The sequence below is a fragment of the Eleutherodactylus coqui genome, chromosome 11 (genome assembly GCF_035609145.1).
Source record: "Eleutherodactylus coqui strain aEleCoq1 chromosome 11, aEleCoq1.hap1, whole genome shotgun sequence".
In the NCBI taxonomy this organism is placed as follows: domain Eukaryota; kingdom Metazoa; phylum Chordata; class Amphibia; order Anura; family Eleutherodactylidae; genus Eleutherodactylus; species Eleutherodactylus coqui.
The window spans coordinates 64,862,671-64,890,236 of NC_089847.1; the positions used below are offsets into that span (position 1 = coordinate 64,862,671).

Sequence of the window (27,566 nt, forward strand, 5' to 3'; positions counted from 1 at the left end):
AGCGCTGCATTGATAGGCTGAGCAACGCTTGAGAACCAAAGGGACAAAAGGTTTCAATAAAGACTTATGGAACACCCTGTGAACCCTCCATGTAGTTGGCAAACCCAGTTCGTAGGCGAGCGGGTTTACCACCCGTGTGATGACAAACGGACCCACGTAACGTGGCGCTACCTTCAAGGATGGGACCCTCAATTTGAGATTTCTAGAAGACAGGTATACCTTCTGTCCCACCCTGTACGGTTCAGATACAGACAGACTCTTCCCACTACGCAACTGCATACGAGTCCCCGTTGCCTCCAAGTTTTTCTGTACCTCTTCCCATACTCCCCGAAGCGTATCTGTGGCGACATCCGCTGCCGGACAGACCGAAGGAGTAGGTATTGCTGTAAGAAAACGAGGATGCTGACCGTATACACAAAAGAATGGAGATACCCCAGTGGAAGAACAAGGGCGGTTGTTTAGTGCAAACTCTGCCAATGGCAGGAACTCTGCCCACTGATGAGCCTTTTCGCTAGCAAATAACCGTAAATATTGCACTAAATCTTGGTTCTTCCGCTCAGTCTGACCATTAGTTTGCAGGTGGAATGCTGACGAGAAGGAAAGCGACGTTCCCAGGTTTCTTCAGAAGGCACGCCAAAACTGCGACACAAACTGAACCCCGCGATCAGATACAATATTTTGGGGAACTCCATGTAGGCGAATTATTTCTGTTACAAAAATCTTGGCAAATTCTTTTGCCGAAGGTAGCTTCTTTAACGCCACAAAATGTGCCATCTTTGAGAACCGGTCGACCACCACTAAGATAGTAGTGCACATCTGGGATTCTGGTAGATCAGTGATAAAGTCTACCGATAACTGCGACCATGGACTGGAAGGAACCGGTAGCAGTCTCAGGGGACCCTCCGGAGGACGCCGTCGACTCTTGTTGCGGGCACAGACCGAGCATCCCCTAACAAAGTTGCGGATCTCCTGAGCCATGCCTGGCCACCAGAAGTGTCTGGAACAAAGATCCAGGGTCCCCTGAAACCCTGCGAGAACCGACGAGTGAGATTCGTCCATGACTCGAAGACGTAAGGTCTCTGGCACAAACCATCTGCCCTCCGGCACCCCCGAAGGAGCGTCCTGCTGGGCATTCTGTAGTTGGGGGACGAAGTTAGACTCTACAGCTGCCACCACCACACCAGGTGCCAAGATATTCTCGGGAGTCATAGTCTCACTTTCCAGCACCCCGAAACTCCGTGATAGGGCGTCCGCCTTCACGTTCTCCCCTGGGATATATGTCACGATGAAATTAAACCTGGCGAAGAACAATGCCCACCTGGCTTGACGAGCTGTGAGTCTTTTAGCATTGGCGAGATATACCAGATTCTTATGATCAGTATACACGGTAATTGGGTGTCTAGCACCCTCAAGATGGTGTCGCCACTCTTCCAAAGCCCATTTGATAGTCAGTAATTCACGGTTACCTACGTCGTAGTTGCGTTCTGCTGAATTAAACTTCCGCGAGAAGAACGCGCATGGGCTATACCCAGATCTCCCACTGACCTCCTGCAACAATACTGCTCCTGTCCCCACCTCAGACGCATCTACCTCAATGAAAAAAGGTAGTTGTGCGTCCAGCTGTATTAGCACCGGGGCAGTCGTAAATGCCCTCTTTAGCTGACTAAAGGCCTCAAGGGCTGCCGGCGACCATTTTACCAACTCGGCCCCCTTCTTAGTCAGGTCGGTCAGGGGTTGAGCAATAACAGAGTAGTTTCTAATGAATTTGCGGTAAAAATTTGCAAAACCTAAAAACCGCTGGAGAGCCTTAAGGTTGTCTGGTCTGACCCATTAGGAGATTGCAGCTACTTTATCAGACTCGATCTGAATCTCTGTGGGTGAAATCACATAACCAAGGAAAGATACTTTTTTGGAACCAAAAGTACATTTCTCTGACTTGACAAAAAGTTGGTACTCGCGCAAACAGGTCAGAACCAACCTCAGGTGCTGCACATGTGTATCCCAGTCAGGAGAATACACCAGAATGTCATCAAGATAGATGACCATAAATACCCCCAGGAAGTCGTGAAAGACAGCGTTCATAAACCCCTGAAAGACCGCGGGAGCGTTACAGAGTCCGAAAGGCATGACCAGACATTCAAAGTGTCCTAACGGGGTGTTGAACGCCGTTTTCCATTCATCTCCCTCTCTAATCCGAATTAAATTGTAAGCCCCCCGCAAGTCCAGTTTGGAGAACCAGTGGGCCCCTACCACCTGATTCAACAAGTCAGGAATTAGGGGCAAGGAGCACTGGTTCTTCACTGTTATTTTATTCAAGGCCCGATAATCCACACAAGGCCTTACTGTACCGGCCTTCTCTACAAAGAAGAGACCTGCCCCAGCAGGGGACCTGGACAGCCGGATATGTCGGTTGGCCAGAGCCTCCGAGATATAGGACTTGAGGGCTTCATGCTCATGGCCTGACAAATTGAAAATGGCTCCCTTAGGGATGGGACTGTCGGGAATCAGATCAATACCACAGTCCCACTCCCTATGAGGAGGCAGAGCCTTAGACAGTTCTCTGGAGAATACATCCTGAAAGTCTGACAAATACTCCGGAATGAGCACAGTATCTGCGGAGCACACAGCTATGGTAGACAGGTGATTATGACAGGATGATCCCCAATGAGTCAATTCCCGGGTGGACCAATCAAATTGGGGGTTGTGCAGTGCCAACCAGGGCATACCAAGCACCACATCAACCGACATTTTTTCCATAACCAGGAAAGACATTTCTTCCGAGTGGAGAACCCCCACCGTGAACTGTAATCCTGGGGTCCTCCATTGTACCAGGCCTGTAGAGAGAGGGGTAGCATCAATACTGGTAAAATGAATTGGCGTCTCCAGCGCCACAAATTCTGCCATCAAAGGTTTAACGAAACTCATGCTTATCAGGTTAGCGGCTGCTCCAGAATCAATAAACGCCTTCCCGGGTCGGGAAAAATTCCGGAATCTAACCTGACAAGGTACCAACAGTTTAGGAAGTACCTGAAGTCCTAGGCGATCCTCCCTGCAATCGCCTAGGACTCGGAGCTCTTCCGCCGGTTCGGACTGTGAGCGCTGAAGCCTCAGGGGGCAGGTGATCACCCGATGTCCAGCTTTCCCGCAGTAGAAGCAGAGATGATGCACCAAACGACTCCGGCGTCGCTCTTTGGGGTCCAGCGGGTCCACCTCCATTGGCTCAGGAACAGCGACAGGTACGGAAGAAGAGGGAACAGGACAAATGACCTCCCTGACCCTATGGGCCTGTCTATCCTGCTTCCTAGACCTGAGCCTCCTATCTGCCTTCACCGCTAGCTCCATGGCCTCCCTTAAGGACCCGGGAATGGGATGGGAAATCAACAGGTCTTTTACCGCATCCGAGAGGCCCTGCAAAAAGACGTCCTTCAGAGCGCTATCGTTCCATGCAGTATCCCCTGCATAGCGTCTGAAGTTGGAGCAATAATCCTCCACACAGAGCGACCCCTGGTGCAACGCCAGCAACCGCGAAACCGCCAACCCCGCTCAGTCCGGCTCGTCGAAGATACCCCCGAGTTCCTGAAAAAACGAGTCCACGGACTGCAGGCAGGAGGAACCCTCGGGGATGGAAAAGGCCCATGTCTGGGCAGAGCCCCGCAGCAGGGACATTATCAGCCCGACCCTCTGAGTCTCCGACCCGGAAGAACGGGGACGCATCCGAAAAAACAGGCGACACGCTTGTTGGAAAACAAAAAACTTGTTCCTCTCCCCAGAAAATACCACGGGAAGAGGGCACTTGGGTTCTGGGCTGGTTTAGTGTGCAATATGCAAAAAGATAGACCAGCCCATAATCAAAGTTTCAGCTGCATTCACCAAATTGGGAAACATGCTGAATAGTCAATCAGTGTTTCAGGATTTTTGCAGAAGGGCTTTGTATGTAGAGGTTCCATGGTGTAATGGTTAGCACTCTGGACTTTGAATCCAGCGATCCGAGTTCAAATCTCGGTGGGACCTGAATTTTTTAAAACTCTTTATCTGATTGTACTTTCTGCAGTTGACCAAATTATTTATTTCAATTACTGCGCGACGTACTTTGCATTAAAGTGTATACATTTAATTAAAACATTTTATATATAATCCATATGCTGTTTTCATTGTAACTGTCTACAATAAACATACAATTTATATTTTATTGTAAACATAGAGATTGTTAAATTGAGTGATTTAAAAGGAATACCGCTTCTGAATCTGATGACGTCACAATTAATAGCGTTTAATCGTAAATATAGAAATCCGAAATAACACGCCACCCTGACAGGAAATTGAACCTTAGTCTACCACGTGACAGGCGGGGGAGGGGGTGTTCCTACTCCTCTCTCCTAACGAGGATTATGTTGGCCGAGAACAGGAGTGGTTTTACTTCTAATGTGTATTCACTGTATAGCCGGCAGTTATGTCGTGTATGAAATGAATAATACAGTGGAAATACAATCAGCATTCACGTGTGTATTTATGCTGTTTATGGATATGTTGTGTATTAGTACCTCAGTGTCAGGATGGCCGAGCGGTCTAAGGCGCTGCGTTCAGGTCGCAGTCTCCTCTGGAGGCGTGGGTTCGAATCCCACTTCTGACATATTCTTTTCCATGCTGTGTCATTTATATCTCTTTATCATCGGCGGTTGGAGTATTCCTCTGCAATTAATAATAAATTTTTCAGGGATTAAGTGTTTCTATCTACAGAAATCTTGCGGACTGCATCTGGAGTTATATGTAAATAAATAATGTTTGTTGTAAAAGGAGAAGTTTAAAACGGGGCAAAAAAAAGATGTGTCAGAAGTGGGATTTGAACCCACGCCTCCATTCGGAGACCAGAACACCCAAGCTTTAGGGAAGACTTGCATCTTGAGTCTGGCGCCTTAGACCGCTCGGCCATCCTGACACCTGATGTCACTTCGGTGGAGAAGCAGTAATGTGTTTTACACAGTGCAGTGTGATAGCGTTTTTAGTGGTCTTGTTAAATCTATTATGGGCTACATGTAATTCTCCAACTGTGTTTGATCACCGCCTCACTGCAGATATTATATGGTTAAAGCATGATATTGATTATTTGCTTTTTTTAAATTGATTTATTTTTTAAATAAGCAAATACAATAAACAAATGCAATTACTGATGAGTGGAACACAAGAATTGTTAGAAGGGCTCACAGTGTTGTTCCTGTGTGAAAGCCAAGCATCTCCATTATTTACAGGCATAATATACACTGAATGGCGCTTTATTAGAAACTCCGGTCCTTTGGGAATTTGAGCCTTCCTTATACAAAATAGACACATAACATTGAAAACAGTATTAGGGCGGTTTCAGACATTCGTATGCACAACTATGCTCGCCGGCGCGGAGCATTTTTGTGCACGTGGGGTGGGGCTTGTTATATAAGCCCTAGCTATAGTAAAAAAAAAATAATAATAATAATAATACATCCCCTATGAGATGCTGTCATCTCCAGCACGTGTCTCCTCTTCACCTCTGGCACTTGTCTTTAGTTCATTGAATGGCTGCGATTGGTTTATTGAGCGCTGGCTCTGATTTGCTGAGCCATGGAGCTCGGGATTATTGTATTGTAATTTTGTAATGAAGTTTTTTTTTTTTGTTTTTTTTTATGCAGCTAGGGCTTAAAGTCCATTTAGACACAATGATTTTCGCTCAAAGGATGTCTTTTGAGCAATAATCGTAGTGTTATTTACAGCGCAAGATGATCGCTCAAACATTGAGCGATCACCTTGCGCTGCGAGCGGAGGATGCAGAAGACAAGTGGGGCCGCTTGCCTTCTGCATCCAGCTGTTCCCCGCTCTGAGCGCCCGGCTGTTATACAGCCGAGTGCTGCGAATGAGAATGCAGAAGACAAGTGGGGTGTCCCCGCTTGTCTTCTGCATCCAGCTGTTATCTGCTCGGTGCGTCCGGCTGTTATACAGCCGAGCGCTCAGAGCGGGGTATGGAGAACAGAGCTGGACCGCTCTGTTCTTCATACCCAGCCTGTGTTCAGGGAGCGGGATACGGCTGAAACAATAGTATCAGCTGTATCCTGCTAAAAAACGACAATGATGAGCGACAGCTTAACGAAAACTGCACAATGTCAGTGCAGTTAGACACAACGATTATAGCTCAAAAGATTGCTTTTTGAGCGATAATCGTTGTGTCTAAATGGGCCTTAAGTTTAGGGCTTTTACAGAAGCATTTCCTGAAATGCTTCTGCTATGTTGCTCCGCTTAACCAAAATAAATTATGTATATGGGGATCTGACTTCGCTGCATGACTCATATGACAAGTTCTATAAGGCTGGGGTCACACAGGGCGGATTTGCCGCGGTTTTGCTGCGGATTGCCGTTGCATATCCGCACTGCGGCAAAACCGCTGCGTTTGCAGTGCAATGCAGCACAAATGAGATTTGCCAAAAAGCTGTTCTCACAGGATGGATTTTTTCTGCACAGCCGCAGTGCGGAAATGCAACTGCGGCGCGGTTTTAAAAGATGCAGCATGTTCATTCTTTGGTCGTTTCCACAGCACTTTTTTGTCCATAGACCTCTATGGACGCAGCCAAAACTGCACCAAATACGCGACAAATACGCGACAAAAGTAAAAAACCGCTTGCGGATTTTTCCGCACGAAAATCCGCAAGCCCAAATTAACCTTTGAAGCGGTTTTGCTGCAGAAGTAGTTCTTCTGCGTTAAAACCGCAACGGAAAAACCGCAGCAAAACCGCAACAAATCCGCCCTGTGTGACCCTAGCCTAAAACTTGGTTCTAATGGTTGGAATTCCAACAAAACACTGATTATAGGAACCACCTTTGTTACCTGAGTTTGCTCACTGAACCTTGATGGTCAGCCGATGGGTGTCCAATCCTACCTTGCCCTTGCTTCCATTCTTATCCCTTTCCCATCCTTTTCCTCCTCCCTTTCATTTTTTTCTTCTGTATTCTTCCTCCCCTTTCTCTCTAGTTCTTTATTCTTTCTTAATTGTTAAATAGCCAACAGGGTTATTCTGTCTGTTTGGATCATTTGATAGAGACTAAAGGCTTTTGACCCAACGCTGGACTTTCTCCAGAATCAGCTGTGGTTTCCAGCCAGTCCCTGTGTGCAGAGGAGCTGGTCTCTGGTTTGCATTCATTCAAAAGAATGGGTTTCGTATATGTGTGTCTTGCAACGCAGAAATCTCGCACGATTTTCATGACAGTGTGAAGGCAGCCACAGCTGGTTAAAGGACAGCAGTATACAGCTTCATCCCCGAGTCTGAGGAAGAGGAAAGGTGGCAGATACAACGCCAAAGCATTTCGCAGGGCCCCAGTAAGAAATCTGGACAAGCAGTATAGGAAGTTTTGTAGAGAAAGTGACATCTCTAGTCACCCAACTCTGTACTTGGATCTATGGACCTAGACTGTATGGAACAACACCTTGTTTGCCTGGAACTTCAAATAAAAGCTTTTGCTGTTTAACCCTTTTCCTGAATCCTGGAGCTCCTTCCCACTAGGTGGAAGCTGTGTAGTGTCCCATAGGGTAACCCCGGACACATAACGTACGTTGAGGAGCTGGGAGGGTAAAGTGTTGGCTTGTCACTGTGGCACTCACCATGCTCCTTCGCAGAGGGACACATGTAGCCAAGGCCAGGGCAGTGCTGGGCCTCTTCCAGACACCCCTGGCATGGGGATGCCCAACAAACAGAGTAACAGGTGTAGAAGGATTTAGCACGGATGACGCCACCATTCCCATACTCCCCAGCATGAACATCGTCGGGGAAAAAATAAATGAGCCACAGACAGTTTAAGTACCTCAGGTCACTGGGAACAGCCAGGACCTTAAAATAACTTTACTGCAAAAACTTCAGCAATACAAGGCATGAATTCAAAAGACATTTGAGGTCAGGGAGGGAACTCAGGATGATACCGATCCTGCAATCCAAGTTACTGTCAGGCACTGCTCCTGGACGGGGAACACTCCAGAGAAGGATAGGGGTAGGAACATTCCACAGACTCTCGGTCAGGCAAGTACCTTCACCGGCGGTCCCAGACTTAAAGGGGTTGTCCCGCGCCGAAACGAGTTTTTTTTTAAATTCAATAGGCCCCCCGTTCAGCGCGAGACAAACCCAATGCATGTGTTAAAAAAACAAACCGTTTAGTACTTACCCGAATCCCCGCGCTGCGGCGACTTCTTCCTTACCTTACTAAGATGGCCGCCGGGATCTTCACCCACGATGCACCGCGGGTCTTCTCCCATGGTGCACCGTGGGCTCTGTGCGGTCCATTGCCGATTCCAGCCTCCTGATTGGCTGGAATCGGCACACGTGACGGGGCGGAGCTACGAGGACCAGCTCTCCGGCACGAGCGGCCCCATTCACCAGGGAGAAGACCGGACTGCGCAAGCGTGTCTAATCGGGCGATTAGACGCTGAAATTAGACGGCACCATGGAGACGAGGACGCTAGCAACGGAACAGGTAAGTGAATAACTTCTGTATGGCTCATAATTAATGCACGATGTATATTACAAAGTGCATTAATATGGCCATACAGAAGTGTATACCCCCACTTGCTTTCGCGGGACAACCCCTTTAAGGATGCATGGGTGTGCAAAACAGACTATTGAGTACCTCTGCACTAGGCCTTGACAGACTGAACTGGCTCTCTGCTCACTCTCTCTCTTTGGGGCTCACCTACTATCCATGCAGATTGTTGTACTTGGTAAATCTCTCTTCTTCTTCCATCTTCCACACATGAGGGCTGTAAGTGCCCCCCTGTGCCTTCTGAAAGACAATGATCAGCGATTATTTATGGAAAACTGCCCTTGATTTATAAAGCTATGTCTGTGATGTAATAGCTTCTCTGAGATTTGAGAACACACATGGTTCCCTCAGAGTAAATTGTGTTGACACAAATAAATCTTTATTCATTTCCTATGTCCTGAAGCCGGCCTTACAGTGCCGAGAATATTCTCACTCCTCCAACTCTAGAGGTCGAAACGACTGCTTGTCAGAGTAGCAGAGCCGCTTTAGCAAGAGAGGTAGCAGAGGACTGCTCACCCCTCTTATAATTTGGACCATAATAGGACAAGCTGCATTTTCTTTACAAGGACCTTTGGTCTTTGTGAAAAGCCACCTCCCTGAATAGCCTAATTGGCTATACCAAATCTGTCTGGATGGGAAATACTCCTGTGTAGAGATGAGCGAACGTACTCGGTAAGGGCGATTTCGCAATCGAGCACTGCGATTTTCGAGTACTTCACTACTCGGGTGAAAGGTACTCGGGTGCGGGGGGTTGCAGAGGGGAGTGGGGGGGAGAGGGAGAGAGAGAGGGCTCCCCCCTGTTCCCCGCTGCTACCTCCCGCTCTGCCGCACCCCCCCCTGCCCCCCGGCGCACCCGAGTACTTTTCACCCGAGTAGTGAAGTACTCGAAAATCGCGGTGCTCGATTGCAAAATCGCCCTTACCGAGTACGTTCGCTCATCTCTACTCCTGTGTCAATGGGCCTTAAATCCTTAGAAAACAGATAGCACAGCATTCTGGCCTACTTTGTTCTTCAATAACGTACCCCGTTCTAGTCAATGGGCCCCTCTGGCTGCCCTTAGTATCTGTTCTGTCATTTTGCTGTTTGCTAGAATTTTTTTTAATGGAGATGTAAGCAGTTTCAGTAAGTGGTAACAACAATGTATCATTTATTGAGGTAATGTGGACAGGAATCCGGCGAGAAAAAAGATTTCTTGTTGAAAACAAATTATGGACTTGGATAAAACTGAAGCGCGGCATTAGAAACAATAGCTGAACAGCTAACATTGAGCATTCGTATGATGTATGGTGCAGACTTACAGCGACTGTCAGGATGGCCGAGCGGTCTAAGGCGCTGCGTTCAGGTCGCAGTCTCCCCTGGAGGCGTGGGTTCGAATCCCACTTCTGACAAGATTTTTTTAGAACTAGCTGCCAATTTTTTCTTTTTTTTTTTGATGTATCGATTGTATCGATGTAGGGTTCTAACTATTTCTCTGCAATTTGTATCTCCATTATTTCATTTACGTCATTCTTTGAAGTTCCGCTAACGAATAGTTAGAAGGCCGCTCCTTATAGGACATGCAGCGTCATGTAGCGTCACTTCCGGTGGCTTCCTGCTTGGCGGGAGTTGGATGCAGTTTCTACAAGTATGACTGACGGCTGTGCAGTACCTGTTGTTCGGCTGGAGCTGGGGGCGCTGTCCTCGGCTTCCCGGGAGCCCCTGGAGCTCCTGCCGTGTCAGATACAGAGACAAGGGAGCGCCAGAGTCAGCGCGTTCTTCTGCCCTGCAGTGAGAGAGGCGGCCGGAGGTGAGCGCTGTCCTCTCCCCGGGGCTTGTGCTGGGGCATCTAGTGAATCCTGCCCCTAGTGGTTACAATGTGATATTTGTTTTGGTAAAGGGGTTCTCCAACCAGAAGAACTTATCACCTTTCTACAGAAAGTGTCTGGTGGGGCCAAACAAAAGTGGTTGCAGCGACTGCTGTAACGTGGGTCGCCAGTGAACGCAGCGGTGGCCACGTGTGCTCGCTGCCGCCACTAAAGGGGTTTTCCTTGCAGAATACAATTAGTTACGTCTCCTCACAACAGACCGTGTATTCTTGATGAACCAGGGACTGCCACTTGGCATCCCGGCTACTTAGCTGATCAGGTGCCCTCTGTCAGCGCCACAAATACACGGGTCAGAGCGGAAGCCACAGCTCCGAGGCCTGGGTAGTGTCCGGCTCTTGTAACTGCAGATGCAGCTCCCTTGTCTTCGCTGAGAACTGCTCCTGTTGTTACAAGGGCCGGCCACTAAGCAGGGGTCGGAGCTGCAGCAGCACTGACAGCTGCCACACAATCAGCTCATCAGCCAGGATGCTGAGTGATGGGTCATGTCGGTTACCAATAGGTTTTTGCATGGAAAACCTCTTTCATGTCTCTGGGACTGCCGGGGACAGTGAGAGCTCCGTTTCCGTCAGCCCCATAGACCTTGCATGGAGTGGCAGCATGCATGATGGTTGATACTCCTGCACACTGGTTGTGCCGTGTGGACGTCCAGGAGACTGCAGGCCCATTCTAGTAATCAGTGGGGTCCCGGTGATCAGACTCGTGTCACCTATTCTGCGGATAGGTGATAAATGTCCCTTTAAGGGTGCTTTCACACAGGTGGAATTGGCCTGTAAGACTCACCTCAACACGGTATATTCCGTAGCTAAATCTGCAGGACTACCTCAGATTTTGATGCAGAATTAAAAATGGTTTAAGTTTACCTGATTCCATATCAAAAGTTGCAGTTAGACTTGCGGCTTTTGGCGCTGAACTCCACAGTGGTGGCATTAAGCGTCTTCTTGTGGCGCATCCTGGCGGGATAATTCCACCTGTGTAAAAGCACCCTAAAGGGTTTCTTCGGAACCCCTTTAAGATCAGTAGAAGGTACTGCAGCTCTTCCCTGGTCACTGGAATGGGTCAGAGCGGCACTACCAGTCTGGGTCACCCAAGCAGCTGATTGGCGGAGGAGCTGGGCATCTGATAGTAACCTAAGGAGAGGTTATCCGTCTTCTACGTCCAGAGAAAACTACTTAAACTTTTCTGGTCTTTTTTTTTCTTGTTAGGGCACCTTCACACTCGCGATAAATTTGCACGTTTTTTGCGTAATGCGAGAGTGAGTGAAAACAGAATTATGAAACCAATGATTTTCAATTTTTATTTTTTATCGCCCATGTTTCCCTATGGAGCCTCCTTTTTTATCGCAAGGCACAAATGTGCGATTTTCGTGCAATGCGTTTTAACAGAAGGTCCTATTGACTTTTGCGTTCAAAAAATTGCACAATTTTATTGTGGGCAACAGCGATGCAAGATTAGTCTCCAGAAAAAGCCTTGCTGACGCACAAAAAATGCCTGAACACAATTGCGAATTTTCTCGTGGCAATATCGTGATGGCCAGTGTGAAGGAGCCCTGAAGAACACAGCTATAAGACCGTTGACAGCGGCATCATGGCTTCTTCTGTTATAGGGACTATTACAGAAAGGTTATGGTGCAGCAGACTGCGCTATTCTGTCTGAGAGCAATGAAATCCTGACAGAACAGAGCTTTATGAAAACCCACTAATGTAAACCCATAGTGCGCCATAGGTTAGTGTACGATGGCCAAATGTCCTATAGGCTTGTATCAGGTTGGAGAAACTAGAGAGTAATAAGATGGCAGCCATGGCCGAGATGAGGCTTGTCATAAAGGATTGGAGGACAGAGCTGACGTGTGCTAAACTCTGCCGTTCCTAACTAGGGAAAGAAGTGTCCTTCAGAGGCCGGATACTCAGAGGACAAGACGTCACTGTGCCATCCGGATATATGGGCATCGTCCTGAAGGAAGATCATAAACCGTGCGCCGAGGAAGAGGTAAGAGGCAACATATTTATGTATATGCGCCAAGCAGGATATTAAAGGGAACCTGGCACCAGGTTCATGCTGCCCAAACCACGACCAGCGGGACCCCTGGACAGATGTGTACACTGCGTTTCTAAATAAACTACTTTGAAGTTTGACTCGGAAGGGCGTTCTGAGTCACGGGGGCGCACCGTGTCAGCCTCTACCCTCATCATCTAGAATGCTCACGCTGTCGTTCTAGATGAGCCTGACGTGGTGCCGGCCCCTGGATTCAGCTCCATTTGGACAGCATCTCAAAGGTATGTTTGTTCTGAAACGATGCAGTGTACATACTGTTTCCCCAAAAATAAGACCTTGTCTTATATTTTTTTCCCCCCCAAAGAAGCACAGGATCTTATTTTCGGGGGAATGTTTTATATTTATCTAGCAGGGACTGTTCGGGTGCCTCCTGCTGGTCTCCGGCGTCCCAACACATTTGCTTGCAGTCCTCAACCGCCGAAATAAGATCAAGTTCTTGGTAACGGGGTTCATAAACCCAGCCTCCAGTAAGCGATGGCTCTGATTGGCTGAGCCGCAGCACTCAAGAACCATTTAATGCAGCGCTTGGAGAACCAATCACAGCCATCACATTGGTTCATCGTGTGCTGCATTGATTGGCTCAACCACGGCGCTTTAGAACCGATCAGAGCCATCGCTTCCTGGAGGCAGGATTTACGAACCCCGTTACCAGGAAGCGATCTTATGTCGGCGTCTGAGTAGTTGGGGCTTATTTTGGGGGTAGGGCTTATATTTCAAGTTCACCTCCCCCTGAAAATCAGGGTAGGTAATTTTTTCGGGGAAACAGGGTACCTGTCCTGGGTCATGCTGCCTGAGGTTCGGGCAGCGTGGATTGGGTTTCAGGTTCTCATTAATTGGTTAGTAGCATTTTCTTTTTAACCCATTTTAAAGAATTTTTTTTCTGTTTTGTTAAAAATGCTGGCCATGTGGAAAAATAATAAAATAGTCTGTTCACCTCTCGCAGCTTTCTGCAACTCCAGCACCACCCCTCTGTTCTACCCACCAGCGGTCTGTTTACAGGCTGCTGCAGCCAATCGCAGATCTGTCACTTTTTCTTTATTGCAGATTCTTTATTCTTAGAATTTAGCTGCATTTTCTGAATAGTATAATTTCTGATCATTAGCGTACTTCAGTGTACTGATACATGGTGATCTGTCACTATGACACTGGCTGTTGGTGCCGCAACACTTGGGGTGGTTTTAGACGGGATTCCTGTGCTTTCACATGGAGAAGAGATCTCTTCCGGGCGCCCGTCTCCATTCACTGCAAACATAAATGAATGACTGCCTGTTTATACTGACTAGTTGCTCCTTTCCGGTGAGCTGAAGAAATATGGGCAGTTTTGTTTTTTTTTTTTCGTTTTTTTTTTTGTTTGCAGCAACACTGCAAGAGAAAATCCACACATTTAAAAAGGCCCATTAAAAACAATGGCGTGTGTCTCACAATGTACAAAGGGAAACTCGCCCGTATAAATACATCCTGCGGCTACATTCACACAGGCAACTGCGATATCTGGCCAAGAATTCTGACCCCATATCATGCTTGTCAATGTGTGTGCTACCCGCAAGATGTGAGACCTCTTGCATCACTTCAGTACAATAGGACATGCAGTGAGTTGTTTTTTTTAATTTTTTTTACCTAGCATCACTGTGAGGCAAAAAAAATGCCCTAGTATATGACTCCATTCAAAACAATGGAGTTCATAGTCACAACGCCTCATAACATGCAAAATACGTGCAAGATTTGTGCTCTTGTGAATGTAGCCTCAGGCTAAAGCAAAAGCTGGCCCTCCACTCAACATAGCTGTCAGCTGGATGGACACTGATTCATTAAACTACTATTCTCCCACCCTCCACTTCCCAATATACAAAGGCCGTGTGTGTTCTCGGTAGGGAGAGCTGCCACCAAGCACATCTAGCGGTGGCTTCTCTCCCATCAGAACAAAGGATCTAGCATGTTGAAATTCTGTCACCACCATACACATTAGATAGTTGCCTGAAATTGCCATGTTCGGTCGAATCTAATGTACATGGCCACCTGAGGTGTCCTGAGCACAGAGTACGTAGACGTAATGCACTAATTGTTGAGCTGAGATGGATATGATTCTGTACATAGGCTTGCTGAATGGATGTGCATATCGGTTGAGCTACCTATACTGCATAATCCAACCATACACATCAAATGACATGTTAGCTGTCATTTCCACCAACTTTACCATGTCTGCTTATCTCCTGCAGACACAGAAGGATCATGCTTGAGGAAAGCCAACAGTTGGGAGGCTCCCGTATCCATAAGATCATTGGCCAGCTCTGCCAACATTTTTTTGATCTTTGCAATAGATTCCTACTAATTACACTTTATGAAATGACTAGACTTCCACATATTGATATTTGCATTGTGAACTCAGACTTGACGATTCTTACTCTTTCCTTCCCAGGACCGCTGTTTAAATGTCAGATCCACGTTTCAATCATTCACACAGTGGAACTTGGAGACTCCACCGTCTGCAGATGACGTGTTAGTGATGTCACTTACATGGCCGAAAATTGCTTCTGCGGTAAGTACACCTATGTATAGCAATCTCCAAAACTCCATTGTTACAACCTGTCAAAATAACCTCCTTCTACTACCAGATCTAATACTTGGCCTTGATCCACACATGAACTTGGCCTGACACTTCTTGTTCGAAGTGCATCTCTTTTCAGCAGTCATCTCCTTATCACCTATATATAAACTTCATGATTGGTTAAGGCCCATTTACACGCAAAGATAATCTTTCAAACGACTGAAAGATTTAAGGCCTATTTAAAAGCAATGATTATCGCTCAAAATTCGTTGTGTCGAACGTGAGCGATAATCATTGCGTGTAAACGCGCGCCCATCGTGCACTTTTTGTTAGTAATTCTTTCGTTGTCTTTCAGTTTGCTTAAAATCCATCGTTTGGGAGTTTGTTTTTCGTTTGGTTTAAATGAAATTCGTTCAGTCGTTTTACAATTTTTTTTTTTTTTTTTTTTAAATTTTTTTACCTTCACTGATGCACACACCTTTCAAACAAACTATCGTTTGTTGTCCATTTTCCAACGATAAGTTTAAGCGGTCGTCTTTAAAAGGAAAACCATCGCTCACTTTTGATCGCTTAAATGAATTTTGAGCGATAATCGTTTCGTCTAAATGGACCTTTAAAGTTTTAGCGACCTTTTTGCATCCAGTGTTGATGGCTACTGCTGGCCATTAACACTTATCTTCATTTGCAGGTCATCCACAGGCTTCCTAGTTTAACTTTGTCATTTATTTTATTTCCCGCTCTGACGCTTAGCGACGTTGCGTATAAACGCAGCACATATGCCATGTAATTGTGTATGTAGAGTGTTTTGCATGTACCCATAGAGAATAGGGCTCTATCGCGCATAATACGCAGTAAAGTACATTCTCTACTTTTTTTTTTTTTTTTTTTATTCTTTATTTATGTATCACCATCTTAGTCATACATTTGTGAGTTATCTTCTAAAATAAACAGTTTGCATAATATTAAGCATGACAAGAGAACAGTGAAACTATTTTTTTAATTTTCTTATATCATAGTTCTACTTTCAACATTCAATTGAACTTTCAGTTGTTCTAACTTTGCTTACAACCTGTGGTTTTCCTTTATTATTCTCTGCTTGGTATTATTGTATGGTAAAATATGCGGTATTGGAAAAGTGGAGGGGGGAGGGGTTAGTACCCCCTTTTGGTTTATTTTGTACATTCTGTCCTTGCTGTGTCCTATGTATTCTTTTTTTTTTTTTCTACCAGACGAGACACACTAGGGATACGGACATAGATGCGATCTGTCTGATTGGTATAAAGGGGGCGGTGAGAGGTAAGGTGGGAGGGGGGAGGTTAGGTGGGGGGAACTAGAGCGAGAGAGAGAAAGTAGGAGGAAAGTGAGGGAACGAGATTTCTCCTGCTTTATGGGTTGATCAAGGATCTAAATTCCTCTGAGTTCTGAAACTCTATCCAGTAGTACCATGTTTTCCGGAACTTTTCTTGTGTACCTTTCAGTGTGGCTGTAAGGTTCTCCATCTCCATGATCTGGTTAACGGTATTCAGCCACATTGCTACCGTGGGGGGGACCGTTTGTCTCCATAGTCTCGGAATGCAGGACCTTGCCACGCCCACCAGGAAACATACCACTGATTTTTTGTACGTAGTTAAAGGGATATCACCGTGATGTAGAAGGAAGAATGCTGGTGTTTTTGGTAGCGGATAGTGTGTGAACTTGGAGGTTATCCGCCATACCTCCGCCCAGAAATTGGTCAGCTCTGAACACTCCCAGAAAATATGCAGCAGGGTCCCTTGTTCCGTTCCGCATTTCCAGCACAAGGGGGAGACCGAGGGGAATATCTTGTGTAATCTGGAGGGCACCCTGTACCACCTAGAGAGGACCTTGTATCCTGATTCCTGTATTTTACTTGATATAGAGGAAAAGTGTGAGATTGTGAATATTTTCTCCTTTTCCTCCTGGGTCAGTGTCATCTTGAGATCTTCCTCCCACCTCTTAATATATCCTAGTGGCGAGTTTTCGTGTTGTGAATTGAGTATGTTGTATATTCTGGATAGGGTATGTCTGGTGGGACCCTCTCCGCAGCAAATGGTTTCAAATTGTGTTTTTGGTCTTGTGAATGTGCTAGGTCTAGCGAGTGACAGGAAGAAGTGCCTCAACTGGATTGCTTGCCATAGTGAGATTTGGTTCGGCTCTGTTATTTCTCTTAGCATGTCTACCGATAACCATTGGCCTTCCTGGAGGAAGTGTTCCGCCCGGAATCTGCCTCCCAATGCCCAGTTACGGAAGGCTCTATTCTCATTGCCTGGCGGAAATGCCGTATTGCCCAGGATTGGAAACATGGGGGATGGTTTAGGGGAAATGTCTGTGCTGTTGTTTATTTTGTTAATTATGCTTATTGTTGGGCCGATTGTGGGGTGTTTCATATAGTCCGCTGACTTTTGTCCCTGTGTCCACGGTAGGGCTTTTAGTGGCATTGGTACAAATGTTTGTTCTATTTCTACCCATATCTTAAGGTCCAAGTGTCTGTGCCAGTCAACTATTCGTACCAGATGTGCCGCTTGGTAGTATTTCAGGAAGTTTGGTAGTCCCATACCCCCCTCTTTTTTTGGCTTGGACAGGGTGTTCCTTGCTATGCGGGGAGGTTTCCCTGCCCATATGAATTTGATCATGAGAGAGTGTAAGTTCTGGAGAAATTGCCTTGGAACCTGTATAGGGAGGGCCTGGAACATGTATAGCACTCTAGGGAGTAGATTCATTTTCGTTATGGCTCCTCTGCCAAACCATGAGAAGATACCTTTGGTCCAGGCGTTTGTGTCCTGTCTGATTTTATTCAGGAGTGTGGGGTAGTTAGCTGTGTATAGATTTCCGGTGTCTGGTGTGAGGTTAATGCCGAGGTAGTGTATATGGTCTCTTGCCCATGAGAATGGAAAGGTGTCTTTAAATTCGTTCACTGTGGATGGCGGAATGAAGATATTTAGTGCCGCCGATTTATGGTAGTTAATCTGGAAATTAGATAGGGTGGAATATGTTTTTATTTCTGCAAGCAAATTCGGCAAGGTTGTTCTTGGGTTGGAGATAAAGAATAATAGGTCATCTGCGTAAACTGCGATCTTATATTCCGTATCTCCAAGTGGGATTCGCTGTATATTTGGGTTTAGGCGGATGTGTCTAAGTAGTGGCTCGAGGCATAATATGAAGATCAAAGGGGAGAGCGGGCAGCCTTGCCGTGTGCCATTTGTTATAGAGAAGGGAGTTGAGAGCTGCCCGTTTACTCTGACTGCGGCCGTTGGACGTGAGTATAGTCCTGTCAGCCATTGTAGCATATTGGGGCCTATTCCCATGTGGGTCATAGTGGCAAACAGAAAATCCCACTCTACCTGTCAAATGCTTTGTCCGCATCTGTGGACAATAAGCAGACCGGTAGAGATTGTTTTTGTGCAGAGTGTATCAGGTTTATGGCCTTCGTTGTATTGTCTTTAGCCTCTCTAAGTGGCACGAAGCCCACTTGGTCTTTATGGATTATAGGAGGGGGGAGATCCTGTCCGCTAGAATTTTTGAGAACAGTTTCAAGTCTACATTCAATAAGGAAATAGGGCGGTAACTTTGACATTGGGCTTGGTCCTTGCCTTCCTTTGGGATTACCGTGATGTGTGCCTTCAGTGTATCTCTAGGTAGTGTACTTCTGGACGTTATGGAGTTGAAGGCCCGTGTGAAGTGGGGGGATAATGTACCTGCAGATTTTTTGTAATATATGAGCGTTAACCCATCCGGGCCCGGTGCTTTTCCTGTATGGGATTTCGAGATAGAACGAGTTAGCAGAGGCTGAGTAATTGGGGCCTCCATAGCGTCGATTGCTTCCTGTGGGAGTCTACTTAGGTTTGATCTCTGAAGGTAGTCTTTTATAGCCGCCCTCCGTCGTTCTCTGTCTTGTTCTGATTGTAATGGTGATAAGTTATACAACGCCTGGTAATACTCTCGGAATGCTTCCGCTATCTGTTGGGGGGTGTGTAAGGGTTGGCCTTTTGGGGTGTTGATTTGTGGAACGTAGGCTTTAGCTCTGGCCGAGCGAATCGCCCGTGCTAGTGTGCGACTGGGTTTGTTCCCGAATTCATAGAGATGGCGTCTACATTTCGTTAAGTTCGCCTTTGCTTTACCTAAGCAGGCCGTGCGTACTTTTTCCCTGAGCAATTTTAGCTCTGTCCCCTCTGGGCCGTCCTGTGCTGACTTAATGGCTATTTCCAGAGTTTGTATTTTCGCGAGTAACCCCCGGAGATATTCTCCACGTTCTTTTTTTGATGCGGGATCCTAGGCTAATACACAAACCCCTGATAACACATTTGTGTGCTTCCCAGATTGTCAACGGATCTACGTCTGGAGTGTGGTTATGTTCAAAATACTCGCCTAAGGCTCTCTGAATTTCATCTGAGGTTGCCTGGTCGTGGAGGAGGGACTCGTTAAGTCGCCAATTCCATTCTTTTTTGTATAAGGAGGGTAGTTTTATCTCTAGGGTGATTAATGCATGATCCGAGAAGGTGATATCTATTTTTGCTGTGATCAGGGCGGGTAGGGATGAGTGTTGGAGTAAGAAATAGTCAATCCTTGAGTATGTATTGAGGCGGAGAGAAGAAGGTGTAGTCCTTGGTAGTGGGATTTAAGATTCTCCATACATCTACTAATTGGTGGTTATGTAGATTTTTCCTGATCCTTCGGTGTGCGGAAAGTGATATACTGTCATTGCCTTTGGAGGTGTCAGCGTTTGGGTCCAGTGTAATGTTAAAATCCCCGCCTAGTATCAGGGTGCCCTCTTTAAATTCCTCCAGGTCCTCCAGTGTCCTTTCTAGAAAGGGCACCTGGTTGGAGTTGGGGAAGTAGACTGCTGCAAGTGTAACTGGTGTGTTGGCAAGCTTACCTTTTAGGAAAATATATCTACCTCCTGGGTCGCTGCGGGTCTCCCCATGTTCCCAAGGGATAGAGCTGGCGATAAGGATTGAGACCCCTTTGGACTTTGTTTCTATGTTCGTACTGTGGTAGGCGTGTGGGAACCTGGCATTGGAGAATCTGGGGTGGGCGTTCGTGTGGAAATGGGTCTCCTGGACGAAGGCCACTTGTGCTCTTTTTTTTCCAGAGGAGATGGAGGATGGAGGACCTTTTTTCAGGAATGTTCAAACCCTGCGCATTGATGGAAACAATCGTTAGGTTAGTAGATACAGTTGGCATAATGAGTATGGTGTACAGTCCTTGTAGAGTAGGTTGTGCGGCAAATGACAGGAGAGAGAGGAGAGAGAGGAGAAAACAGAGAGAAAAAAAAAAAGGGAGAAGGACGGGGGGTTGGGAGGATCCCGGGAGATGGGGGTAGGTGTAGCGAAAAAGACACCCTTGCGGGGCAACAGATACACTAGGGGGGGTGGACTGGGGGAACAACAAACTTAGCTAACTTAGATGCTAGCAACTTATTACTACAAACTTTTAATCAGAGGGCATGGTCCCCTGTCAACGGAGGGTGGTACCAGGGCCCCTGATACCCTACTTGGGAAAACGTGGGAGTGCACTGGGTGGATGAGGTTGTCTCTGTGCACAGAGAGAGCAGGAGAGTTATGCAAACCAGAGTCTATTAGTCTTCTTTCGGCGTGTCGTTGTCTTCGAGCTCCTGCTATATAATTCCAGTGAACCGCAAGCCGCGTCTGGAGTGTTCATCATAGGTCGAGGATAGTCCTTTTGTTACAAGGGAAGAGATGTGGGGTCTCGGTTCCGTGGATCCTCCGGGGAGGTTGGCGAATGGGCCGTCATGCTCTTATAAAGTTCCGTTTATATCACATGTTGGTAGGACTAGTGTCCATCGGGGCCATCCAATCCGGGACATGGACCGTAGGAACGCCAAGGAATAAGAACGCCCCCTCCAGGTCCTCTGGTGTTCTGACTGTGAAGAGTCGGCCTCTTTTACGTAAGATTAAGTGGAATGGGTGTCCCCATTTGTAGGTTGCTTCGGCTTTACGTGCTGCATCCAGTAGTGGGCGTATCAACCTCCGGCTATTAAGGGTTAGTCTGGAGACGTCGGGTAGTATTGTGATGTTCATACTTTTAAAGTTCACTGAGCCTTGTTCCCATGCCAGTCTCTGAATGTCCTCTTTTTGTCTATAGAAGTGGACGTGACATATAACGTCCCTTGGAAAATTTTGATTTCGTGTCCTCCCGCCCTGGACACGGTGAACTCTATCATACAGTTCTATTATCCTGTCTTCTGGCCATTGTAGCAACTTATTGAAGATAGCTGTCACAGGGACATCTTCTGAAATTCCCCTCAACTTGAGATTGTTGCGGCGCCCTCTATTTTCGATATCGTCTAAGTGCAGAGTCAGGTCTCTGAGCTGTTTCTGCTGTTTCTCTACTAGTGAAGTTAACTGTTGAAAGTCCGTAGACGGGGTGTCAGCACTTTCCTCTAGAGCTGCGACTCTCTCTGTCAGTGATTGTACTGAGTGGCTAACTGCCGCAATATCTTTTTCATGTTTCTCCTCTATACGCTGGATTTGCATTTCAAAGTCCCTCTTGGTGGGTAATGCACGGACCATGAGCCATAGTGCGTGGAGGGTTTGGAAGTCATCTAGCGGTGGTTCCATGGGGTCTGCCTCGGACCCCGTGTCTGGCATCAGAGTGGTTTTGGGGTCTGGTGTCTGTATGGCATTACCTGCCTATTTCTCTGATGCAGCTGCAGGGTGGGGGATGGGTGTGTGAGACCTTCCAGAGGGCTCATAATTGTTGGCCCTGAGATCTTTCTGCCTTCCTGTGTGTGGTACAGTGAAGGATTCCCTTCTTGTCTTCCCCTGGGGACTTCGGTTACCCCTTATGGCTGCTTCTGTTGCCTGGTTAATTATGGCGTTTTGCCCTGAGTTTCCCCCTTTAGTGTCAGGAGGCTGGGTGGGAGAGGGAGTGCTTTTCAGAGGCTCAGGGATGTGGGTTGAGGGGGCTCTCTGTCTCCCATCTGGGGCTGCTGGCTGTTCACAGGCAGAGCTGCATGTTGTGTGCCCGGCTGTAACTAAGGCTGGAGGGGCTGTGGAGGCAGGCAAGTCTGCTGGTGTGCTCATATCTCCTACCTTGTCCCCCTCGTTCTGCCGATGTGGCTGTACTTTCGATTCCCGGCGGGGAAGCGGAGCTCCCGCTCCTCCGGCATATTGCAGCGCCGGCTCCACGTGTTTGATCGGCGCCATGTTGGGGAGCTGTTTCTCGGCTTCTGCGGCGCTCTGGGAGTGCAGGAACTTGCTGATCGGGGTCCCGTTCGTCGGCGGCAGGTCTCCTTTCTTTCTTCCCACCTTCACCATCTCGTCCCTGGCTTAAGGTATGCTGTGTCCTCTGTGTCGGCGGCAGCGGAGCTCTGGTTTGTGCGCCCTCACTCCTTCATGCCTGGCCACCCTCTACTCTTTTTTTTTTTTTTTAGTTGCGTATTATATGCCATGAAAAAAACACTAATGTAAGAGCGAAAATCAATGTATTTCAAGTAGGAATCACAGTGGTATTGAAATCTATATATACACTAGGTCACGGGCCCTTCACAGATATAGATGAAAGTCATTAAGTTTTATATTAGATAAAAATTAAAACGTGGGCTAACATATAACACTCACAGACATCGGACTACCACAAAAACACAAAGAATAGTAAAAAAGCCAACCCTGGTAGATTGGTCGTATAAAGTAGCTCGTCCCCTGTGAAATTCAGGGAAGCTGCTACAATGAGGTTTGTTCACTTAGAGATATTCTTGGAACGTAGTAGTTATATAAGTACGAGACTTGGAGGTACCGCTATTAAACGTAGATGATACAGGATCTTGAATAGTAGTTGGACTTTGATACGGTCCAATATTGTCAAGATATATGCCCAGACCCAATCTTGGGATTATGGGTATTTAGTCTTTAAATAATTATGCGGTACAATAGATGATGTGATAGTACCCGATCGTAACAGGGTACTTGTTGATCATCAAAGGTACTCAAAGTATTCGTTAAAGGTATTCAGAAAGACGCGTTTCCCTGTCCTGGTTGGGGACAGTTCAGGAGTTGAGGTGATTGTCACCACAAGCTAGTATATTATAGTCGTACTACTCCACGATGGTCACCAGGGTTAGGTGACTAACAGAATCTTAGATAGTCCCTACTAATTTTGCGATGGGGCCCAGTGATGGGTGACGCCACTTTACTTCTACTTCACATAAATCAGAGTTTCCACTTGGGTATTTGATTTTTTTCCCAAGTGGTATCCGAGCTATCTACCAATATCAGACTCAGGTATGTGCACAACCTTCCGGGGAACTTAATTCGTTCTGAGCAGTAACGCAATCGGCTCCGGCAATTTAGTGGGTCGATGCAGTGGGCCCCCACGTGAGTGGTATGGGGAGCCCCCCCCCCCCCCTGGGGAGCCCCCCCCCCCCCCCTGTACAATGCGGATTCCTGAGGGCATAGCTCAGTGTTCCCCGCGGTCTAACTGTATCAACCTCAGGACAGATTGGTATTGCGCCAGTCTGTTCAAATCAGGGGGTAATACCCCATACAATGCGGATGCCCGAGAGCGGAGAAAGGATTAGGAGAGTAACCCCCTTCAATGTCTATCCAGGGCTGGATTAGACCGGAGTGTGCATAGGTAGAGAGGAAGAGAAGTAGTGCCTGCAGATTATCTGTAGAGTATTTCCCTTCCATGTGTACAAGATGTTTTTTTTGGAATCTGATGTAAATGCTGCAGCTTTTCCACTGCATTTACATCCCATTTGTAGACACCCTAAGGCCGGGCTCACACAATTGTAGCATAAACCGCTGCTTAAGAATGTCTGCAGATGTACAGTGTATTTTATGTACACTGGTCATGCACTGGTTGTTTTTTCTTCTCAGGTCTCTTAGCAACTTATGTACAAAAACGCCATACATTCTGAATGCACCCATAGAAAATAGGGCTGTACGCTCGTAATGCGCAAGAAATTGAACATGTTTTTTTTTTATGTGCGGAATATAAACAAGTGTGAGTGGAACAATGAAAATCAATGTACTTCAGGGATGAGCCAGCAGTTACTCGAAAAATGCTCGCTCATCTCTATACACATGTAATACAAATATATTCGTGTGAGCCTGGCCTAAAGTCTAGAAGGCACGATGACAGCACTGTTATACAAACTACTCAATAATCTGATGTACTTTATTTTACAGATTCATGCACCAGTTGACTAGAAGCTGAACATTGGTAGAACAAACCCGGCTCTACTACATCGTGATAAACCTGTACAGTATTTTACATATGTATGACTGGTTCTGCACATAACGTACAATGGATGCCCCCCTGTGTCTGTCTGCTATAGTTTTTAATGTAAAAAATAAAATTGGATGTTATAAGTGTATTGCTATACACTTGGTTGGAAGGTGGGGGCAGTTTCTAAGCTTAGGGAGCTGGCCCAGCAATCGTAAGGTAGAATGGAAAACTTGGGCAACAACTTATTGCAGCCCCCCCCCACTTCAGTGCATGTATCCCGGCAACATGTGTTTCACTCGCAGAGCCTATTCAACCACTGTTTTTATTGCCCATTCACACGCACCCAAAGAGATCAATAGGGCTGTATATGTATAAGGCCCAATGTCCACGGCATGCATGGATTCTGAGTGCGGAATCTATACAGAATCCATGCATGCCCACAACCCTGCACCCAAAAAAGACAGTTTCTCACCTCTCTGGATCCAGTGTAGGTCTTCTCAGTCACGGCCAGATCTTCTTTCTTCAGCATGGCGCATGTGTCCGGGCGCACTGGCTGACACGCAGTGCTTTTCTTCTGCTTTCATTGACTTCATTGGAAGTCGTTCCTGCGGGATCTACAGGAAAGTGGAGCATGCTGCGATTTCTTCCTGCATGTGCGATCCGCATGCTTTTAGCTGCTTTGCGGGCACCCATGTCTCCCTATGGGTGGCTTGATTTGCCAATCTCCCACAAATCAAATAGGCCCAATGTCCACAGGTGTAATATGCTATAAAATAGAGCATGCTGTAATTTTATTTATTTCCTCATACATAGCCACAATGTCCATCTATCAACAAAAATCTATTGACTGCGTATCACGCAGCTGTGCAACGCACATGTAATTTGCAGTGAAAAAACACCTATGGACATGAGGCCTTAGTCTGATGAAGTGTGACCACTTTGAAACACATTACATGATCTTTTTGGATGTAGTGTACTTGCAATGCCCCTGCTCTGCGTTGTCTAGTAGTACTGGGTTTAGGTGTGAGCACACAGGTAGGTACCTGACTCATTAGGCCTTATGTCCACGGGCATGCACAGATTCTGAGTGTCAAATTCTGCTGCGGATTCCTGCCTTGCCCACCGGCATGAGGCAAAAAATACATTTACTCACCTGTTTAGACATGCCACGAGGCACCTCAGTAGTGGCCGGATCTTCTTTCTTCTGCAGGGTGGATGTGACCACCTTTCTTTCAATCTCCTGCTTTCCTGTAGCACGTCTGCAGTGCCGCAGACTGGATGGCTTCCATTGACCTCAATGGAAGCTGTCACTGCAGGATCCACAGAAAAATAGAGCATGCTGCGTTTTTCTCCGTGTGTGATCCTCACGTTGGGAAAAAGTTGCCTTCCGTAGGTATTTAAATATCATTGGGCATCCACAGGTAGTCTGTGGGCATATTGAACTGCAGATCATCTGTGCGGGTGAGCCATGTGGATTCCGCAATTCAATTATGCTCGTGGACATGAGGCCTTAAGGCTCATGTCCACAGGGAAACTGTATTTAGTAAATCTGCATTCCATAGGTAAGCATTGACCATCTGCACTTAAACTGCCATACGTGGCTAATTAAGTGATTTGAGGATTTCACGCATGGGGGAAAAAAAAGTGGCATGCTCCATTTTAACGCGGATCACGCGTGCGGGAGCTCTCTCAATTGATCTCCTGCATGGGAAAAAAATTATAGTGAATCCACAGCACTTCTTTCTCCCCTGTCCTCCTGCACACACAGGACCTCCGACATATTCAATAGACCTTTGGAATTGTGTCACCCCCAGGCATCCTGTTGTCTTATCCAGCCGAACTGACGAAGGGGTTCATCTCTGAAACGCTTATTCTATTGCTGGTTTTTAATTTGTAAAAAAAAAATAAAGTGCTTTCACCATCACACATTGGATCTTCATCTTCTAGTACCTTAGAGGGTTGCACCTCCATCCCAGTTTTTTCACATCCTTTTCGCTACACTGACACCCACACTGGTGGAGCTTCATCTGGTTGGCAGCACCTCCATCATTGGAAACACTTTGTACTCCAGAAATATTCCAGCACCTGCACTGGGTCTTGCTCCACCCTCCTTTTTCATTTCTTTCACTCAGATCCAGGGATTAGTCTAACTGCCATTAGGGAGTCAGGAAGGAATTTTTTCCCCGAATGGGTTAATTGGCTTCTGCCTCTTTGGGTTTTTTGCCTTCCTCTGGATCAACAAGGTGGTTGAAACAGGCTGAACTAGATGGACATTCTCTTCATTCGGCCTAACATACTATGTTACTTTCACACAGGTGGAATTTGGGTGCAACACATGGAAAAAATATCATTTGTGCACGCAAAATTTGGCTGTGCAATGCTCTGAATAGAACCTGCTGCTTTCAATGGGTTTGTTATTTTTCTTGTGAGCTAGAAAAAAACCTGCAGCATGCTCTTTTACGCACTACACGTCCCCATCGAAGTCTATGGGTGGTGTGCAAATGCACAATACATGGCACAATTCCTCAGGAAAAACACATCTGGAACTCCAGGCTAAATAGCCTTTAAACACATGGCAGAGTGTGTCCTGTGCACTGGTCCTGTGAGCGCAAAGGCACATCCTTCATAGCGCAGATGTGTTGTGGTTATGCAAGCATTTTTGCATATACGCTTGTATGAAGGGGCCCTTAGACGGTGGTTTTTGTACAGAATTCTGCTGCGTGCTATAGCTGACTTGTGTCCCTTGTAAAAGTACCTTCCCAAGACACGTGATGCTCTAATGAGCCATGTGGCTCTCCATTACATGACCAGTACAGATTTGTTACAACCTATAAGCAAGCAAATATGGCTTTCAACAACTTTGCCTGCAGTTATTCTATTGAAACAATCAGTAACTGTTACTATATTGAAGAACTTTTCGTTATAAAAATTTTCTAAAACCAGAATATTCCTTCAAGAGATAAATAAATTAGGGTGTGTGTATTTGAAAAACTGCCAATAGCTTCCTGTAAAAGGTGGATAAATTATTGCTTAGACACATGGGTATGATGTAAGAGAAAACTGGGTGCAGGGAAGATGTGCACAAATCCCTCTTCTGTAATGAGCTATCAAGAAGCCTGGGCACATGAGCATGTTTTCACACTGACTGATGGTTCATAAGATTGTGGTATGTCCTATTGTCTGCTTTTACAGACAAGAATAGAACATGCAATGCACATGTTCGTTTAGAATTAATATTCTAAGTTGCCTCTGTTACACATCACATACTAACTTTTTTTCCCCTCTGGTAAGTTAGGGATGTTTGCATATGGCACCATCATAAGGGATAGGAAAGTATCTTCCTATTTTTA

General features: G+C 46.4%; 1 protein-coding gene and 4 non-coding genes across 5 annotated transcripts; 4 read left to right on the forward strand and 1 right to left on the reverse strand.

Moving 5' to 3' along the window:
- The first annotated feature begins 3,939 nt into the window (after nucleotides 1-3,939).
- TRNAQ-UUG (transfer RNA glutamine (anticodon UUG)) lies at nucleotides 3,940-4,011 on the forward strand. The gene has a single exon. It is a non-coding gene; the product is annotated as a tRNA-Gln (tRNA).
- A 536-nt stretch (nucleotides 4,012-4,547) lies between these two features.
- Nucleotides 4,548-4,630, forward strand: TRNAL-CAG (transfer RNA leucine (anticodon CAG)). Its single transcript has one exon. It is a non-coding gene; the product is annotated as a tRNA-Leu (tRNA).
- A 195-nt stretch (nucleotides 4,631-4,825) lies between these two features.
- On the reverse strand, nucleotides 4,826-4,936 carry TRNAL-CAA (transfer RNA leucine (anticodon CAA)). The gene is made up of 2 exons: nucleotides 4,899-4,936; nucleotides 4,826-4,871 (listed from the first exon to the last, which is right to left on the reverse strand). It is a non-coding gene; the product is annotated as a tRNA-Leu (tRNA).
- Nucleotides 4,937-9,852: 4,916 nt separating this feature from the next.
- On the forward strand, nucleotides 9,853-9,935 carry TRNAL-CAG (transfer RNA leucine (anticodon CAG)). Its single transcript has one exon. It is a non-coding gene; the product is annotated as a tRNA-Leu (tRNA).
- A 187-nt stretch (nucleotides 9,936-10,122) lies between these two features.
- RNASEH2C (ribonuclease H2 subunit C) lies at nucleotides 10,123-26,140 on the forward strand. The gene is made up of 4 exons (XM_066582288.1): nucleotides 10,123-10,333; nucleotides 12,286-12,398; nucleotides 14,881-15,000; nucleotides 24,177-26,140. The coding sequence occupies exons 1-4, from the start codon at nucleotides 10,174-10,176 to the stop codon at nucleotides 24,195-24,197; spliced, it is 414 nt and encodes a 137-aa protein (XP_066438385.1). The 5' UTR covers nucleotides 10,123-10,173; the 3' UTR covers nucleotides 24,198-26,140.
- The last annotated feature ends 1,426 nt before the right edge of the window (nucleotides 26,141-27,566 follow it).